Below are 20,071 nucleotides of genomic sequence, written 5' to 3'. Positions count from 1 at the left end.
TGAAATAACTTTATTCAATTTTGTCAATTTGCCAAAACGTGAAAAGGCCCCTTTAAGAAATGAACTGCATTCGTTATGACATATTTGTTTCGTTCAGTGATCACATCAACAGCACATCAAGGGTAATGACATATTTATTGGGTTCCCTGTTTACATAAACAAAACGAGGAGTTACAAATACAAACGGAAAAAATGCGTGGAAAACCAGTGTATTATTTGTACGTGCCATCCTTTAAATTGGTTGAGTAACACACTACAATAAAGGCGTTCATTGAGGAAACTCTGAAAAATACCATTGGAGGTTCTTGTTCATGAAATGGTGGCATATCGGTTTTCATGTGTTTGGTTCTAAAAAATGTCGGTTAAACGTGTTTTTTTATTGAATGGGCGAGAAACAAATTGCAGTATAGGCATTTGTTGAACAAAACTATAAGTAAAAAATACAAACTGTCTTCGTTTAATTTAGAGGCGTTCTTTCAGTGATCGTGTGTTTAGAAATAGGCGGGCGTGTGACAAGACGGGGTAATCATGTGATGATCAAAAGAGAATCGCGATGGCGACGTCCATGCCGGAACAGTTATTTCTTGACTTATCACCGTTATCTTAATTTAAAAGCCGACTACTATATTTCTATATCAGACGAACGTGATAAGCATGTATTCTATGTTAATATTCGCACGTAATCTCGACTATACTTGGGGTATATTTGATAAGCGTGAGCTGTTCGCCATGTCATTTGTAATCGTTACTAGATTTACCTTAGTTTATTACTCTCTTGCATTCAAATAGAGAAGTGTTTAAAAAAGCATTAAAAGATTAGTCTTGCGAGATTTTATAGCTGTTGCGTATGGAGTACTCATCCATAACTTGCTTTATTCCGTTTTTGTAACCAAATCGTTTATTGATCCACAGATATCCCATTTGTTAATATTTTATATATAAGACAGCCGCATGTAAATAGACTTCTTCACAGATATTCGTATCTTTGAAAAATGTCATTAAATTAATTTTCTAACAAAACTTTAAGAGTTTGAATAAACTAAGTTAAAAAAACAATTTATAATACCGCACTGGATCTGTGTTGGAACCTAGACTTTTAGCAGCAAAAGCTAACGGGCTACGACTAGAATACGCGGTCGTTTGGATTTGAATGAGATTTTAAAATCAAAACGTTTATACACGTTTTTGCTCAATTATGGATGAACATTTATGAACTTGTGTGCTAAATATTTTACAGTTTTCTCTGTCATGACAGTTTGTTTGCTTTTACAAAACAATGCATGCAATATTCATTTGCATGCATGACACATTTGTTTTTGGAAGTTGTTATGTTTTTTTTAATTTAAATTTACCCGAACATCCGTGTTCTTTATAGCTATAACCAAAGTTTTAACGTTAGAAGTGGTATGATAACATAGATTTAACGAGATACAAAATGCTCGTTTTATTGTTTTGTGTCACAATATATTCCACATGAATTTCTCGCGACGATATCCGGACATTCACGAGCAAACGCGAGATTGGTTTCGGTCAGCGTCGGAAGCACGACGTAGGTCTTAAATAATTAAGAAATAGTAAAAAACGGAAAAAAACTATTTCGGCATGGACGTCACCGTCTTGATTTCCGTTTGATCAACACGTGATTACACGCTCAGTATTTATAAAATGCGGGTAAAAGGTATGTGGTTGAAGGGGCAACACATTTAGGAATAGGCTATTGTTGGCGGAAAAGCTTCCAAGTATAATTGGTATAATTATAGTTTTCTTATTAGTTCTATGACAAGTGTGTACAGATTTACCATATGAATGATTAAAATAAACTTTTGAAATTAATTGAGAAACACAATTCAGTATTGGAGTTTATTTCGGAAAAAACGTATACACATCACAAAATGTTTGTTCCCTAGATTGTGTACGCCTTGACGTGGTTCCATGATACCGACGCGCATTAGACGACGATATCATGACACAAGTGGTAAGTATAGGTATACACTTCCTTGACATATACTTTTATTTGGTATAACTAGTATTTCGTACATAACAATGGATATAATATAATAATTTCGTCAGATAGAAAAAAAGAACACCGTTATGAGAAGTGTTATGTAACAACAATAGCAGCCGTTTAAAAAGAGATGCAGTTATTTCCAATGAGGTCAAATTCTCATTTTCACTTGAACCGAATATGTATCGTGGTATGTTTGCGATTGCAGTATGTATCATTGATAGATAACAGTATTTAACCGAATAAAATTTCCTTGATTGAAAATAACGTTGAAATGTATTCCTTTCCAAAATGCATAAACAGAGTCAAAGAAGTAAAAAAGAATCCCACTACCTGCAACTTTTTGAATAGAATCGAAGAATAAAACATAATATATATTAATTGACTATAAATAAAATTATTAAGTAAGACAAATCAATCGGGAATTGTTTTTTGCATAGAGTTTATGAGTTTTCGAGAAAATGCGTAGTTGAAAATGGCGTCCATTTAAAATTTCAAGCAATATGCTGGAACACATATTGTTTAAATTCTCGTTCCTAATGTTTTGTTTTATAAACAGTTACAAGTCTTAAAAGTATTCACGGTTTAACATTACACTATCAATGAATGTTGTTCATATTGATATTGCAACCAATAAATTATCGTAAACAGAATGATATCAGCACGATCGATCTGTACAATGATTTGCATTAAACAGAAAAGCCAATTTATATATACTTGTTTTTGAAGCGTTTCAATTACTTTCAAGGTATGAATTGAACAATTGATAGAATGCGGAAGTTAGACTGAATATCGAATGCATATCGCATTGGTAAATAAATCATTAAACGCACCAATAAAGAAAAAGCTACATGCCAAACGTTTATCGATATCGAAGACATATTTCAAATCAACGACCCGATTCTGAGGTCTTTATTTGATTAATGAGTGTGAATTTGGAAGTGTGTTATGTGAAGGCTGCTCTCATTGTGAAGGCTGCGTGCTCGGGTTTGGCTAACTGAAGATCATCAAAAGTAATTCGACAAAGAATATTATAAAATGACAAACTAAATCTTCCAAACTATTGCAGGATACTCATGATTATGTCTAATATGTAAAATCCCACAACAAAACAAATGCCTCCGAATTAAATTATTGCATGGTAAATCGAAGGCGATAGTGCATTATAATGCGCTTATTTATGTTTTAGCTTCACTTGGATAACTGATATCAATATAATCCTTTTGCAAAGATACGAATTATAATTATCCTTTTGTTAATATCATTTTCATGCTGAAATCCTTGAAATATGTTGTAAACCTCAGTCGATGTTGATGTTAATAGTCACATTTTGAATCACGATATGAACAATGGAGGTTCCAAAACAGGTTTTGTTATGAGATTCTGTTATAAGCAATAATATTGTTATGTTATCTTCTACAATTCCCAGTTGATAAAAACTCATAACATAATGACGGATAATTTTACCTGTTCATGTCCACCCCCATTGTTTGAATCAATCTTTTCAATGCTATTTAATTCTGTCGAAAAACAAATTGTCAACGACTGGTTATCATTTACTTTTACAGTGACAAGGGAACCCATATTCGATTGAGTTATGTGTTAGAGGAAATCGGCTTTATATTTTCTGGATGTGTGTATTTGTTAAAAATAAATGTTACCATGTAAGTAATTTGGAATTTTGTGAATGGAACTAACACTTTTCTTGCCTGTCACAATACATACATAAGTTCAAGCCATATCACAAAACAGTGTATACATACAAGTACATTTCTGAACAGTCAATTTTATATAGTATTTCTAGTTCACATATCTTAACAAATGAAACTGCGGAAATAATGTCAGGAGGCATTCCTTTTAACATCAACCTTTATTAATTTAAACCTAGAAATGGTTATCGGCAAGAATTGACAAAATAAACTGCTTAAATGGTTTTAGTTAAAGAATACAATTTTCGTTTACTAAAACCGTTATTCATTATTTCTACAAAGTTTGTTAAAATCATGCCCATCAAGTCAAAAACGGTAAAAATTAAGGGATCACGTGATCGATATAGACATTTAAATAGTAACTTAAACAAAATCTTCTTTTTAACCACAATCCTAGATATTTGATATTGGCTTTGCTACATCACGTAATTATCGCGTGTAAATAATATAATGCACCTGAATACAAACTAGCCGTTCCCCAGCAGTCACGTGATTTATACAGATTAATGTAGCATGATAAAAAAAATCTCTGAACCCACAGTACTAACAACTTTTGTTTTTAGTATGAGTCATCAGATAGTAGATATCTACTACGATTTTTTAAATCATGCCATTGGGGTCTAAATTTGCCAAGCTCCACGGGTCACATGATCTCCAAAGACTTATAATGTAAATAACTTAAAATAATTCAAGTCTGTAACCACAAGATTCCATAGCTTTGATATTTTTATCAGAAATCACAAGTATGTTAGTATTTGATATTTAACACCATGAAATTATCGTGAAACAAAGCAAGTCGGTATTGAAAACGTGCACTTCCAGAGAACAAATGCTCATTATGTAAAAGCCAGAGAACAAAAGCTCATTATGTAAAAGCCAGCTCTGCAAACATTTACATGTTAATTGCGTCTTTTGACTTAAAATGAAAAAATGTTTTTCGACAGATTGGGTAAATTAAATGAAGAAAAAAAAGGTGACAAATAGGGAACATTCTCAACCAACTTCTGGCTGGTTTACTTCCACATACAGACTAACAATACAAGAGCTATGCTCTGATCCATCAATATTTCTGCGCGGAGGTTATGTGATCCCGCGATCCGAAAACGTGACTTTCATGGATCGAACATCGGTAAAGTCCATGTATATCATTTATACAACGGTCTCAAACTCATTTTTACAATACTTTCAAATATCATGTTTCAAAGATGCACCTATGGTTTGTTGAAAAACAAACCTTGTATTGAATAAAAATAGTTTTGAAGTGTGCGTTTCCGTTTTGAAATGTCTTCTTTAATTTATAATTTAATTTTCCAAGGGAAGAATCTGATATAAGGATAGATCTTAAGGTTTAAGCTACTCTTATTAAAAGACAAAGAATCATAGACGAAGTAAAGTTGGTTAGTACTCGGGTACTCAACGACCATTGTCTAATTCATTTTTAAAGCGTTTATATGTGTTTTCCTGGAAATATTACTTAAAACCGGCGCGATTCGCCGCCATTATGGGTGAGCATTGTGCTTACACGGACACGTAATTTATCCTACCCCTTCCTTTGTACTACGGAATAAAAGGATGAGCACTATCATCTGAACGATCACTATTTCTGGTTTTGAGAATCTGCCATCCGAAAACGTGACTGTCAAATAAAATAGGTTTAACCTGAACAAAGGACGTCTTCGTTAATTTTATTTTCACAACGGTATCAACCGAGCAAGATTTTTACAAAACTTATTTATTTCTAATGCAATAGGTTATTGAGATATAGGTGTTATTAATGAAACATTTATAACGGATTAAATATGCTGTAAATTGCAAAGTGCGTCATCGTTTTGAAAATCCTTGTGTTTGTTATTTATACGTAGCAACTTACCTTGCAAACGCCAATATTACATAAAGATAGCTGTCGTTCGACGTCGATAATGAAATGTCAGACATGTTCACGCTAATACAACTCTTTTAAATCATTTTTTGATCTTTATCTATCATGCGCTGGCAGGTAAATAGACTAATAACTAAATAGGGCCTTTTCACGTTTTGGTAAATTGACAAAATTAAACAAATTTGTTTCAGATTCGCAAATTTTCGTTTTTGTTATGATATTTTTGAGGAAATAGTAATACTGACCATTTACCATGCTTTAAAATATCCATTATATGCATCTTTTGACGATTTGAAAACCTGAAAATTATAAAGCGTGCGACGCGAAACGATTGAATAATTTGGAAAGTTCTGTTGTTGTAGTTTCTATTTTGGGAAACAACGAGGGTTGCTTATAAAGGAAAAATATATATCCGCTGTAGGCATGAGCATGGATGTTCTAGTGGTCTAGGCGGGACTCCAGGGGTCAGTGGTTCGAGCCCTTTTGAGGTTTACTTTTTTTCTTTTTTAAATTGTATTCTTGTTTTTATACTGGAGATTTTTATGTCAAATGTTTAAATGTATCAATATAGAGCATTTAATGGCATGCTTCAATACATGCCAAAATCTGTTGGGCGGCCCCTTTAAAGCATATCGATTTTGTTACACTTTACACTGAATTGTGAAGTTTTACTGGTTATTGCACTATATTTCATTTGCAGCATTAAGAAATAGATTATTAAAATGCACACGTTAAACCGTCCACCCCGGGTAATGAAATAGGTATTGTGTTTACTGTTAACATAAACAAAACGAGGATTAAACACCTTAAACGGAATACCAGTAACGGATGGGAAACCAATGTGTTCTATTTATGTGCGATCGGAATAGACTGATCCCGGAAAAGCACGAGTTTAGAAAAACCCACTCATCACCCCGGTACAAACAACGCTGGTCCATTACATCAACCAATGATAGCTTACTTTAAATAATAACGGTTGATACGGTGTGTGATTTTGAAAGGATTATAAATGGGTCATTTATTTGTACCAGCAGATTAGTGGGTTTTTCCAAAAAGTTCCCTTTTCCGTGATACATATATTATTTCGTCATGCGGAAATCGACAGTAACATTAACAAATCGAGTAGGACATTTCCTATTTAAGGCTTGATTAACGCTCTAAATCGGTTAAGTAACACAATACAGTAAGGCTTTCGTTGAGGACACTCGGAAAATTATCCAGAGAGGTTCTGGATCATGGGCAGGTGTTCATATGTTTCGTTCTATTAAATGTCGGATAAACGTTTTAAATTGAATGGATGTGTAACAAATTGCAGAAAATGCATAAGTTAAATAGCGCTGAGTTCAAATAACAAACTGTTTAGTTCATTTAAGAGGCGTTCTTTTATTCATCGTGCGTTTAGAAACAAGCGGGTGTGTATTTTGAGGGGGGTAATCACGCGATGATCAAAAGGGAATCAAGATGGTGACATCTATGCCGAAAGAGGTATTTGTTCCGTTTTATACCTTTTATTACTGTTATTTAAATATCAAAGGCCGCGAATTGTCAAGCCATATCAGAAAAATAGTGATTAGCATTTCTTTGGTGTTAATATTCGCTCTGGATCTCGACTTTACTCAGTGCACATTTTATAAGCGAGAGCTGTTCGCCAAGTTATTTGTGATCGTTGCTGGGTTTCACTTATTGTATTACTATCCATCTTGCACATTTAGAAATGTTTAAATAAAAAAACCTTATACGATTATTCTTGCGTGGTTTTATTGCTGTATTGAGTACACATCTATCTATAATTTTTTTTTTTAATAATTATTTATTTTTAATAAAATATTCAATGATCTATTGGGATCACATTTGTTTCGATAAAAAGGGGGTCTTGTTTAATTTCATATGGAAGAAAATCGCATTTAAATTGAAATATGAACAGGTTTTCGTCTTTTAAAACAGTCATTAAATTAAATGCCTAAGAAATATGTACTATTTTGAATAGTTATAAATAAAAACAAGGAAAAATGTGCCGGCTCTGGGTTCGAACACTGAACATTAAGCAGCAAAAGCTAATGAGCTAGCACTAAAACACGCAGACTTCCGGATGAGCTAGCACTAAAACACGCAGACTTCCGGATGAGCTAGCACAAAAACACGCAGACTTTCGGATGAGCTAGCACTAAAACACGCAGACTTCCGGATGAGCTAGCACTAAAACACGCAGACTTCCGGATGAGCTAGCACTAAAACACGCAGACTTCCGGATGAGCTAGCACTAAAACACGCAGACTTCCGGATGTGAAATGGATTTTAAAAACACCTATGTAGGTAATACACGTTTTTGCTAAATTATGGATGAACATGTATGTTAACCATTTTTCAATTTTCTCGTACGTATTAGTTTGTTTGCTTGGTTTAATAAAAACCATACAGTATAATTTTGAAAGTCTGATAATTCTTTTTTCAACATTGTAATGTTTTTAAATTGTGAACAAGCACAATAGGACATGACGGATTGTAGTTCCAAAAAACTCAAGCCACAATCCCCAGTCATACATCTTGAAACAGTGTTTAATTGCGACTTCGCCAGAGTGTGCACTTATACTGTTTCATGTGAGAACTTTGTTGTTATTTTATTTATACACATTTGACATTTTTTATGTATGTTTTTTTATAAGTATAGCATTTCATGGTTAGAATTTATATTCGTTTGACCGTGATTGTATGTGAATGGTTATAATATAATGTTAATTGTATCGCATTTTTCGGCATTTTAAAAATTAGGTACAGTTTATAATTAAAATGCTGATTTATACACCATGTGAAACATAAAAACAACAAGTTTAGTACAATAAATAACTTCTTATTACAACTAGGTATAATATCGTTATTATTTTCATTTATTTATGTATTGAATGGTTGCTATTAAAATGTGTGTTTTTTTTTCAAAACGTGTGGTTTACTATTATTAAATATACATGTACATTAATATATGTATAGTTTTGAATCATTATATATAACGCGCTGTGGTACTTTTTCAAATAAATGAAATATTCTGCTTTAAATCGACTGTGTTTTTTTTTTCACATTTCACATGCCAGCGTGTACTTTGATACAACTCAAGTGGCGCTTAATGCTTGAAATGAACCATAGAACAATGGAACACGATCCCGGATATAATATCGTTACAGTCAGGGATTTGAGTGCACTACTTCCAATTAAATGAATTCGAGCAGGGAAATCTCGTCCGAATTGTAAACTATCTCGTAAACAGAATAACTTTAAGTGTAAAATTACACCAGATAAACAAATCATTTTAAGTTTTTTTCCGCTGGAACCGAGGCCTCTTAATGATAATATACATGTATACGCAAAGTGAACCGTTCTGTCAAATTCGGAACCCATTTACATCGCTAACCTGTTTAGTGCTAAAACTTTGAATCGATTCTTACCTGTCTGTCGTTTATCAAACATATTAATAAATAAGCAAAGCAATCTCATGACATGTTTTTGCTTTTAGATGTTTTCATATTTTATGCTGAAAGAGAAATTCCCTTCTTCAAAAAACAAACCAGCGACGATCACAAATTATGTTGGCATCAGTCCCCGATTAGAAATTGTAGAACGAGCAAAATCGAGTTCTTTTGCAAATGACAAAATAAAAATACACGCAATTCACTTTCTTTCTGATATTGCTGGAACGTTGGCAGCATGGATCAATTAAATATCATTAATAAATGGTATAGAAGTAAACAACATACCTGTTTTGGCATGGACGTCGCCATCTTGATGTTTTTATCATCACGTGATAAACTCAGTATTGTTAATACGGGCAAAACATTGGTAATTGGATGCGTAACACATTGCACTATAGGCATTAGTTGGCGAAAAAGCTTCAAAACATAAATGGTATGATGCTAGTTTGGTAATCAATTCAGGGGCCCATGTGGAAGGTTTAATCATCTGAATGATACTAATAAACGTTAACATTTGGTTGAGTAACGCATAACAGTATTGTCATTAATTTCAGAAACTCAGGATACACATGCCAAAAAGTGTTTAATAATAGTTCGTTAGCGGCTGTACACCTGGGTGTGGTTCTATGGTACTGACACACTTTGGGTGGCGACATCATGACGCGAGTAGTAAGTATACACTGCTTTTACATATACCGCAATATTTGAATTACTAGTATTTCGTTCATAAACATTCATAACAGATAATCATAGTGAGCATTGTTATAAAAATAGCCGTTTTCTAAAAATCTGCATTCACATTCTGATTTTCATTTGAAAATAAAATGTATCATTGTATGTTTGTATTCGAAGTATGTATCATTTATAGATTAAAAGTATTCAACTGACACTCGCTTTTCGTTGATTGAAAATTAGGTTTAATTTATTACTTTTTATAGTGCATTCAAAGAGTGAAATAGGTGAAAACAAATTCCACCATTGCAACGGTTTGTTTGAAATTGACGAATAAAATCTAGTATTTAAAGATCGACTCTAAATATACTTGTTATGTAAGACAAACCTTGAAAAATAAATAGCCACTGTTTACTAATTGTTGTTTGTTTAAAAAAAGCTACAGGTTCAAGCGTTTTTCTAGAACACATATCGTTAAAATGTACTTTTCATTGTTTTGTTTTTTAAACAGTTACAACCATCATATATAGAAACTAATCTTGAATATATACATGGCTTAACTTTAACACATTAATGAATGTTGGTAATAGTATTACTGCAACCATTTAACAGTAATTAAAATAATGTACACGACACCAATCGATTTGAGAATGATTTGGTTTAAACTTAAAAGCCAATAATGCTTCGTCATTCAAAGTGTTTAACCTACCCGCAAGCTATGATTTGAACAAGAATGCGGAAGTTGGATTGAATGTTGTTTGGTTATTGGATTGATCAATAAATCATAATAAGCAACACAACACTTCAAAAACACTACACGCCTGACGGACATCGGTATTTAATATATATTTAAATTAACGACCCGATTCTGAGGTCTTTATTTGATTTATGAGTTTGTATAAACATTGCTTAATTACGTGAATTATGCTTTTATTGTTTCAAGAGTGTGCACTCAGGCTTGGCTAAATATGATAATCTTGAAAAGTAATTCGACCAAGTATAGCATATAATACAATATGGCAAACTGAATCTCTAACTATTGCAGGATAATCATAATCATGTCCGATATGTAAAAACTCAAAACAAAATGCCTCCGAATACAATATTATTTTATGGTTTGTTAATGACGTAAGGGCATGACATGTGTACCTTATAGACTTATTACCATTTTTCGAAAAATTTGAATAATAATGATCCTTTTTGTAAGTATGATTTACATTCCGAAATGATAACAATATGCGTTTTTCAGATAAGAGAAATAATTGGCTACGCCCTGACTTTTCGAAAATAGAACAGCAAGCTTATCAAACAAGTCGTTAACTCCGGTCGATGTTGATTGTCGCAGCCCAAATTAAATCATGATAAAGAATACAACTCTATCCCTCTTAATGAATAAAATAAAACGATTTCAAACATTCAAAATATTTAATATCGTATGACTCAAATATGTGACAGAAAAACCTGTGTATGTTTTATAAAATGTGAGACGATAAACATGTGAATTTTTAAAAATACGGTATTTGGATCAAAAACTAACAGTATCTTTTAAATCAGTTTTAGTCTGTTTTTACGACGTCATAATATTTTTTAAGGACGCAATACTAGACTAAATCACTGGCTTATAAAACTAACACTATTGCATGAACTGCACGTGCGAACATAAAACATCTTAAGTACGGCATAATGAAATAAATCATACCATTATATTATACTAACATGGCATAAGTTACTCAATGCATGGATAAAGAAACAACAAAAAGTACAACGGACTAGATGCTTATAATGACGGGTTTTCTTTCACTTTGACATTAACAATGGAACTCATAAAAAATCAACACTTGACATAATTGTTTGTTAGAGGTAATTGGCTTTATGTTTTCAAGATGTGTGTATTCGTTAACATATAAGTCAATACGACTTTTGTTTATGAGACAAACACTTCTTTACAGTCAATTTTATTAAGCATTTTTCAAATTGTTCAAGAAAACTGCAGAAACAACGTCAGGAGACATTATTATTTTGCATCAGTGTTTATTATACTTTGCTGGAAGAAAATCGAACAAACCGTTATTAAAAAAGATTTTTCAACAACTAAGAAATGGTTATTGACAAGCATTTGGCGATAAACTGGTTTAACGGTGTAAGTTATATACATGTTTGATTAACAAAACCGTTACTCCCTATCTACAAACACTATTTTTAAAGTCTTCTGCTATTGAAGGGCACACCTCAAAATTGGTCACTTTATGATATATAAACATACTGCTGATAGTAATGCATTTGTTTAAAATGTACTGACATCAGTAGCTGTACATTCTGATCGACGAGAGAACATTACCATTTAACACTTTTTGCATTTCAGTCACCGGAATGCAGTCTGTCTATCACATCTCTTCATACTGACAATTCAGTTCCCGAAGTGAGTATGCAACCACAGTCATAATAATTAAAGTGTGAACAATCGCTATTTCGTTCTGATATTAACTATTGGTAAATATGCCAACCGTGCTTTTAAAACTGCGATTATATTTAATAAGATATATACAATTATTGTTCATTTCCTGCCTTACAACGACATGTATCGTACATTTCTATAATAATTTTCTCCGTTGAAACCGCAATCGTAAGAGTTACAATATTTCGTCAGTAGGTATAGTTTATTTGTCCTCTACACAGTTTGTTAAAAGCATGCTCCATGGGTCAAAATTGGTCACACTCCTTAGATCACATGATCCATAAAGACACATAAATAATTAGCACAGTTCCCAGAGTTTGATGTTTGTTGTGTATATCACGTAATGATCCTGTTCTTAGCTTGATAATATCATGCAACAGTTTTTTAATCTTTAATTTTTAATAAAATAATACAGACTTATTTTGTATGGTAACTTAACAAAATCTTATCTTATAATTATTTACGTAAAAGATCAATTCACTCAAACCACATGTCCTGAAGATTTAATATTTAGTGTGAATCACCAGGTAATGGCTTTGTAGAAAGTTAGTTTAGATCATACCGCTGTTGTCAAAATTTGATCTATGGTCGTATGATTCATAAAGACTTGTTTATTTATTTTCCATAAAATTACTCTCCTTTGAAACAAGTGGTTAAATGTTTGCTGTGTAGCATTGCATAGATGTCTTTACATAGTCTGTTCACTTGATACCTTTGAGGCTAAAACTGGTACAAATCCAGTAGTCCCATGCCATGATTTGTGTGGACTTACACTAAATTTTCGGAATTCGAGGAGCGTTGATGTAAAACAAAGTAAACATCTTTCATAAAGTTGTTTAGATCATGTCTTCGATCAAACCTTGCCATGCCCCAAGTGGCACACATTTATACTGACTTGTTTAACATGACAACTTATGCCCACAACTTGAGATTCAGTACGTGGCATCAGATTGTGGCTACCTACACAGATTATAAAAATATTGTCGCTGGGTTCAAAACTGGCCACTCACTTTCTTGGGTATCATAACGTATGTCTATTAATACATTGAAATAATTTTAAAATCTTATCTGATACGACCCGGGAAGGAGAAGTTATATTTGGGACAGAGAAGTTATATTGTGTGTGTAACATCATACTGTGTTTCGACTACTACTACTTAAAATAGCAATTTTCATTATCATTTTAATAATGTGTGGTTGCTAAATAGAGCTATACTCATTTAAAGGGGCCTTTCACAGATTTTGGCATGTATTGAAGTTTGTAATTAAATGCTTTATATTGATAAATTTAGACATTGGATCTAAAAATCCCCAGTATAAAATCAAGAATACAATTTAAAAAAAAAGTAACCCTAAACAGGGCTCGAACCACTGATCCCTGGAGTCCTGGAGTAAACAGTCTCCCATTTAGACCTCTCGGCTATCCGTGCTCATACAATAAACGATGTTTTTATACCATATATAAGCAATCATTGTAGTTACACAAAATATAACGACAACAACAGAACTCTCCAAATTATTCAATCGTTTCGCGTTGCAACGCTTTATACCTTACAGGTTTTTTAATCGTCATGCATATAATGGCTATTCTAGAGCATGGTACATGTTCAGTATTATTGTTTCTTCATAAATATCATAACTAGAACAATAATTTGCGAATCTGAAACAGCTTTTTTTAATTTTGTCAATTTACCAAAATATGGAAAGGGCTTTAAACCGTTTTTATTACAGTTTGCGGAAAACTCTACCCATTTAGCGGATCGTACATGTTCAGTTTCGAAAGTGAGTATACTTAACAAGTGATCAGAATATGTGTGAGAAAAATATTTGTATGTATTGTTTTGTATATAAAATATTAGCTTATAAATGCCGGAATTTTGTAAACAACTCTGCCTTAATCGAAATATCGCGAATTGTAGGCGATTGTCTTCAGAATACTTGAACTGTTTATGCAGATGAATTAATAACATGGTGTTGCTAAAGTAACTGAGGGTCTTTCAATATAAAATAAGTTTCCAGTGTGTTGCAAAACGTTTTCCCTTTGTTTATTGTTGACTTTTTATGTTAAAGAAAACAACGATGGCATTAGGAATAATAATACCTGTGTGTGTGGTACTTGTGGTATGCGTCGTCGTTCCAATCGAAGTGATTCGAAACCGGAACAAGAACAGTGAGCATATATGTTCGCTAGGCTATATCTAACATGTTTTTTTTGTAAATGAAACACAAGTTTTGTTTAGTGAAAGAGCCTTATACTTGCATTTCGAATGCTTCGATTGTATTGATTATCTTTTGAATAAAACAAATAGGGTAGTTCTCTAACTTTGTATTTTAGTTTATATTATGAACATGCCATTAGAAGTTTCTTTCGCTGTGCTCTACTGCAGCCCATGCCTTTTTCTATTTACAGATCCTTCCGTGAACAGAGGTAGGTGTGACAAATACGTCGTTTTCTTTTAAATTAGAACTTAACATTTACGCGTGTGTGCTAAATGTTTGTGCTTCTTAGCAAGCAATAGAGACAAAAAATTGCAATACAAATAACATTACAAATAAGTCAAGCATCATAAGGCTCCGTAAATAAAATGCTCAAAAGACGAAAAATTTCCTTGGTTTCGTGTATCCAACGATCATAGAATAAATGCACAATATGAGCATTTATGCACTTGCAAATAATATACGTTTCTAAACGTAAGCTTATATCCCAAACTAATGGTGCAATGGCCTTCGTCTGAATCTGATTAGGTTTGTAATTTGAAACAAACACGCATATTGCTCCTTCGATATTTTATGTCAGATCATCAGACAAAGAAGCTGCGCTTAAGAAAATAATATCAACTCTTCGTAATGATAATATTGCTAAACCTTTGTGTGTATCAATGTCATCATGACAGTAGGTACGTGCACACTGACAGAGTATACCATGGGGAAACCATTAGGAGTAAAGTGTTACGTTGACAGAACGGATCCAGCAGACGCGTTCACCGATATAGACGCCAAGTACACGCACTTAGCTCTAGATGGCCGAATCATTTCACAAGTAGGTGGAAGTGTGCGAATATCTTAATGGTTAATTCTTTTTTCTCAATATCCTAAATTAAATCTTAGGTAACGGTTTTTATAATGCTCATTTTTCCATCCGAATCAAAAAATGTTTAACAATATAAATTGCGCTTATTATTTGTAACTTTATATGTTTTTATTTTAGAAGTTAACAATGAGTCCTGTTTGGACAAGATAATGTTTGAAATCAAGCGCGTAAAGGGGCTCTAATTAAATCATATGCAAACATGAAAATACAATCCATGACATGTATATGGCATGTGCCTAAGCAGATGGTTTATGCGTATACGGGAGATGATTTGGTTTAAATGATAAGGAATGTTATCTATTTCTAAATTCCTAATTACATATACTGCAACGAACGATGCATTACTTTACGCCATCTGAGACCTGCATCCTCTAAATAGATGGAAGAAAAGAATGGTTAAACAAAAGTTCATATAAGAATAAGGTCGAGCAGTCATAAAATACATTAAATTCATTAAAATATTAGTGAAAACGGCTGATAAACATTCTATGATCTCGTTTGCAGCCACCCCAGAACCCATACTCTTGAACATAAGTGAACTGATTGAGTTGGTCGGCAGGTTTTTTTTTAACAGCAGTATTAAAATGCTACAGTAAGTAACATGATTACGAAAAAAAAACACCTATGTAGCACCACTTAACATGCTATACTAAAATATTGAAGTACACATATACACTTTATTAACGATAGGTCGGTACTTCGCGTCAAACCCTTTAACATGTGAAAGATATGTTTGCCAGTTTTAAAGACAGGTCCCAAAATGTGCTTAAAAGAAAGTCAGTTCCACAAAGGGGGCTTAAACCAATTTATTTCGTCAATAATTTTTTTTTAGAGATAACACCTTGTCGGGAAAAAAAATTAATAGTGTTTTTCGAAATATTATCAATACAGATGCGCAAGAAAAAAATGATATTATCACATCAAATTTCTCGAAGGTCACGTAAGTTAACAACACATTTGTGGACGACTTTCCTGCAATAACTTTTTTTATTCTGACGTATTTGATTTTGAAAAAAAAACAACGAGGGAAGCTCAAACACCATAGAGCCGAAAGAGATTATTTTAAGGAAATATAAATATAAAGTGACTAACCGAGTGAAAATACAAGTTACTCCTTAGCAAAACTTATCAAAGCGACGCCATTTTGGAAGTTAACGCCAACTAATCTCACTTAAACCAAGTCAGCTCCCATATGCTGAGGAAGTTTGATGCGTTGTTTGTGGCCTCGTTTACATTTATACCCGCCCTTGTTCATGTTTGTTATCGTATTGCGAGTGATTAATATTTAATATAGAATTCACAAAATATCCACTAAGTTTTACATTTATTCTATTTCGCTAGGATGGGGTTATTTTTCTGAATTATGTTTTAGGTAAACTGTACATTTGAAGCTGCGGAAGGCACACTAACTTGTACCGGTCCAAATGTTACCTGTCTGATCCGTGGGACGTTATCTATTTCACTGTCTGACACAGGAGGGAACACTGTGCTAAGCACCAAACTGGAACTTCGGTCACCTGGTTAGTTACACCAATCTGTATAAATATAAACTGCTGTCGAACCCTCAAAAGTAAATCTTCACACTCATTAATTACAAGGTTCTGCCATTATTTCAATATTCTTAGGAACCATACAAGTGTGACGCAGACTATGTTGATAGTACTTATAGTCAATATGTTACAGTTTTTATCAGGTGAATTTCGCGGTCGCTTTTCTTCAGACCGCTTTTCTTCAAAATATCAAAATTGACGATTGTTAAAACACAACTTACTAATCATCAAACTGTTATAAGGCTAAATGTGTTTACAAAACTAGGCGCACGCGCCTTTTAGCACAATAAAAGAGCATGACACCAGCTTAATAAGTCAGCGATGTACTTTTTCCTCATTGATGATAAAGTTTCAAATTCTTTTATATTTAAATCCATTTCGTTATTTTGAAATAAGGCTCAAATTCAGGAAATACTTTGTTACATATCAATTCGTATCACAGTAACTTAATTGAACTAGTATATGTGCTTGTCTCGTCCATTTCAAAAATACAATGGCCGATCTAAACCGTGTTTGTTAAAAGCATGGACACACGATTTATTCAGGTACTTAACTATTTATCTTTCATTGTGTTCCATGATTAGTAAACAAAATCCTATTATTATTAAGATCATCCCTTGGAGACAAGTGTGTCTCAAGTCTTTGATCCACGTGATCCAAATTTGTCATCAATCTTCACATTCACGTGCGAAGTGACGTCATCGTGTAGTGAGTTTGCCATGACTGTTGATGTCGAGAGAATCCGGTATCTTTCCGAAGGTAACCATAGCAACTAAACTTTTATTCAAAGATAGAAGATAATTGTCTGAGTACATTTCCACGAACAGTCTTAAGGGTTCTGTGGATGAACATACTGGAGTTACCATGTTGGTGGATTTTGTGAGCTTCAGTTCTCATGAAACGTCAGAGTTGATGTCCATAATGCCTGGCAGGCTAGTGTTTGCCTTAATAATTGATTCAACACATTAAAACAAAGCAGGGGATTAGCCATTTTAGATATTATTTGGGTAACGTGCGGTCGTTTTGTCAAGCGAACTGGTTCTATACATTATATTACATTTCATGATTGCTTATCGACAAAACGAAGTGGTTTGGGTACGTTTTACTCATTCAAATTCAAAATGCCCATGCCATACTTTGACGACGAGTTAAATCACTTAATTTCAAACTTCTGTATCATAGCGGTATTAGGAAGCCGGTGTAATTAGTACCTTCGATAATACATATTTGTTTTTGTAATATAAATGATCTTTATACAAATTGAACTGATTTGTATGGCACATCATTGACTCGTGTTAGAAGCATATTTACAGCGCGTTCTTAAGTACTGTATTGATTTGAAATGAATGACATTAATATCTCTATACCATAATAATACAAGCTTACACGTCATCGCGCTACTTCAATATAATGTTTCATTTCTGTTTATTATTTGAGAATAATTTTTATAGCAAAACATTGTACCATAAAATATGATCGTGAAACAAGCGTTATGATACCAGAATTGACAGTACTTATTCAATACAATTAATAGATGATGCCAAATTGTGTAACACAACACCGATGACAGATGGAGGGCATAACAAGAGTTGCGTGTTCGAAATCAACGAGGGTGTGATACGCCAAAATAGTTCGATGGACATTTCATGCGTTCTCCATCAAAATGGCATCGCCGCTAAGCAACACAACTTCCGTCTGCCAGCTTGTTCGGATATTTCGTCTGGTAAACATACTCATTGTTATGTCATAAAAATTGAAGTTTATAAATACTTGTTCATTGCATAAATAATCACATGAATGAAATATTTATTTTTACAGATTATATGTAAAATGAGGAAGATAATAATAGTTCATAAAATTAAAAAGTGGATATTCTGTTTGACATTTGTATTCCAATAAATGTGGTTAAAATGGAATGTGACTTTGAAATAATTTATATGGTGCAACTTTGTTAATACCCAGTGAAAAGTTTGTGTACTTAATCAAGCGCATTCTTGCGAAAATTCTGTCATAGCAATGAACTTGCATCAACAACAGAAAACTTTTTTGTATACAGAATGCGTTTGTGCGGCGCCTGTTACCACTTGTGAACTGATTTGTACAAAATTTGAAAAGTGTTCAAATGACTCCGAAAGATATCAAAGTATTTTCAAGAATATTACTCAATGCGATACGTTGTGCGTCGGGAAATGGTGTCGTGATACATTCAACAAGACTGTGACTATAACATCGGAAATATTACAGGCAATGTGTACAAATTCTAGTACAATGTAGATGACACGCCGGGAAGAAAACAGACCATTCAGTATTGTATTGATGTAGAATCTAGCAAGTATATCGACTCAGGATATAAACGTTGCATTGTTGTACATGTTTTACCATGTATGCGTATCGTATAATTTACACATTCGCTTTAATTTCTCATTTTTGCGTTTATCGTGCTAGATCATTTTAGTATGAAATGTGTTCTGTATGAAACGAATTGCAGCGACTGTCATACATTTCAATAATAGTTTTTGTCCTAAACATTTGGTTTTGTATAATTTAGTTTTTTGTTTAGCGTTTAGTTTGCTGGCGAACCATATTGCGTATTTTCTACTTAAAAGGATATCCATGGAAAGGTTTATAACATGTTAGTTTTGATAATGGTAATTTCACTGGTACATTTTAGCTGATTTTTGCAGACGCTTTGACGTCCAAATGTTTTAAAGTTAATAGTTTGAAATACGTAAATATTATTTCATTTGGAAGCATGACACGAAAACCTTTTGCATTTTATATATAGTACTTGAGGATGTGATTGTTTTAACATTCTGTTGAGATGAATGATTTTATACAATAGTTTTTGTCAGAATTTGTTGAAAGTAGGTACGTTACGGTAATTAATGTACAACCAAAGAGTTGGGTTGTTATAAAATCCGTGTATTTGATTGTGTTCTATTTGCATAAGTATATATATTTATTGTTTATATGTACGTGTACTTGTTTGTTTTGTTTGTAATTAATTATATCAGTTATTATTATAATTATGATAAAGTATAGTCACATTACTTTCAATCTCGTTTATACTATTGCGAAACATAGCTTCATGGGTTGTCTCTCTACATGATCGTTTTGTGGACGTAATTAAGTAAATTTATATTTGCTGTTGCTATTACTGTTGGTTTTGTTGACGTTCTTTAGTAAACTTATATATTTTTGTTATTAATTCCTTTGGTTCTGTTGACGTTAACTTGAATATAACGTCCA

The 20,071-nt window shown here is 33.0% G+C and overlaps 1 protein-coding gene across 13 annotated transcripts; it reads left to right on the top strand.

The window, feature by feature from the left end:
- The first annotated feature begins 63 nt into the window (after window positions 1-63).
- Window positions 64-20,071, top strand: LOC127834303 (uncharacterized). Of its 13 annotated transcripts, none has more exons than XM_052360027.1 (12): window positions 64-122; window positions 1,908-1,975; window positions 9,609-9,723; window positions 12,089-12,145; window positions 13,913-13,963; window positions 14,252-14,351; window positions 14,592-14,609; window positions 15,076-15,221; window positions 16,645-16,792; window positions 17,432-17,581; window positions 18,357-18,545; window positions 18,879-20,067. In XM_052360027.1, the coding sequence occupies exons 3-12, from the start codon at window positions 9,712-9,714 to the stop codon at window positions 19,094-19,096; spliced, it is 1,089 nt and encodes a 362-aa protein (XP_052215987.1). In that variant the 5' UTR covers window positions 64-122; window positions 1,908-1,975; window positions 9,609-9,711; the 3' UTR covers window positions 19,097-20,067. The 13 variants fall into 13 exon arrangements, with proteins under 13 accessions (XP_052215987.1, XP_052215989.1, XP_052215996.1 ...); XM_052360029.1 differs by lacking the exon at window positions 64-122 and adding an exon at window positions 1,058-1,748; XM_052360033.1 differs by lacking the exons at window positions 64-122; window positions 1,908-1,975 and adding exons at window positions 6,678-7,078; window positions 7,581-7,906 and having other exon boundaries at window positions 15,079-15,221; window positions 18,879-20,071.

The sequence above is a fragment of the Dreissena polymorpha genome, chromosome 6, assembly GCF_020536995.1.
Source record: "Dreissena polymorpha isolate Duluth1 chromosome 6, UMN_Dpol_1.0, whole genome shotgun sequence".
NCBI lineage: Eukaryota > Metazoa > Mollusca > Bivalvia > Myida > Dreissenidae > Dreissena > Dreissena polymorpha.
Note: the sequence above shows the minus strand (reverse complement) of the source record. Positions and strands in the feature narration are given on the sequence as shown.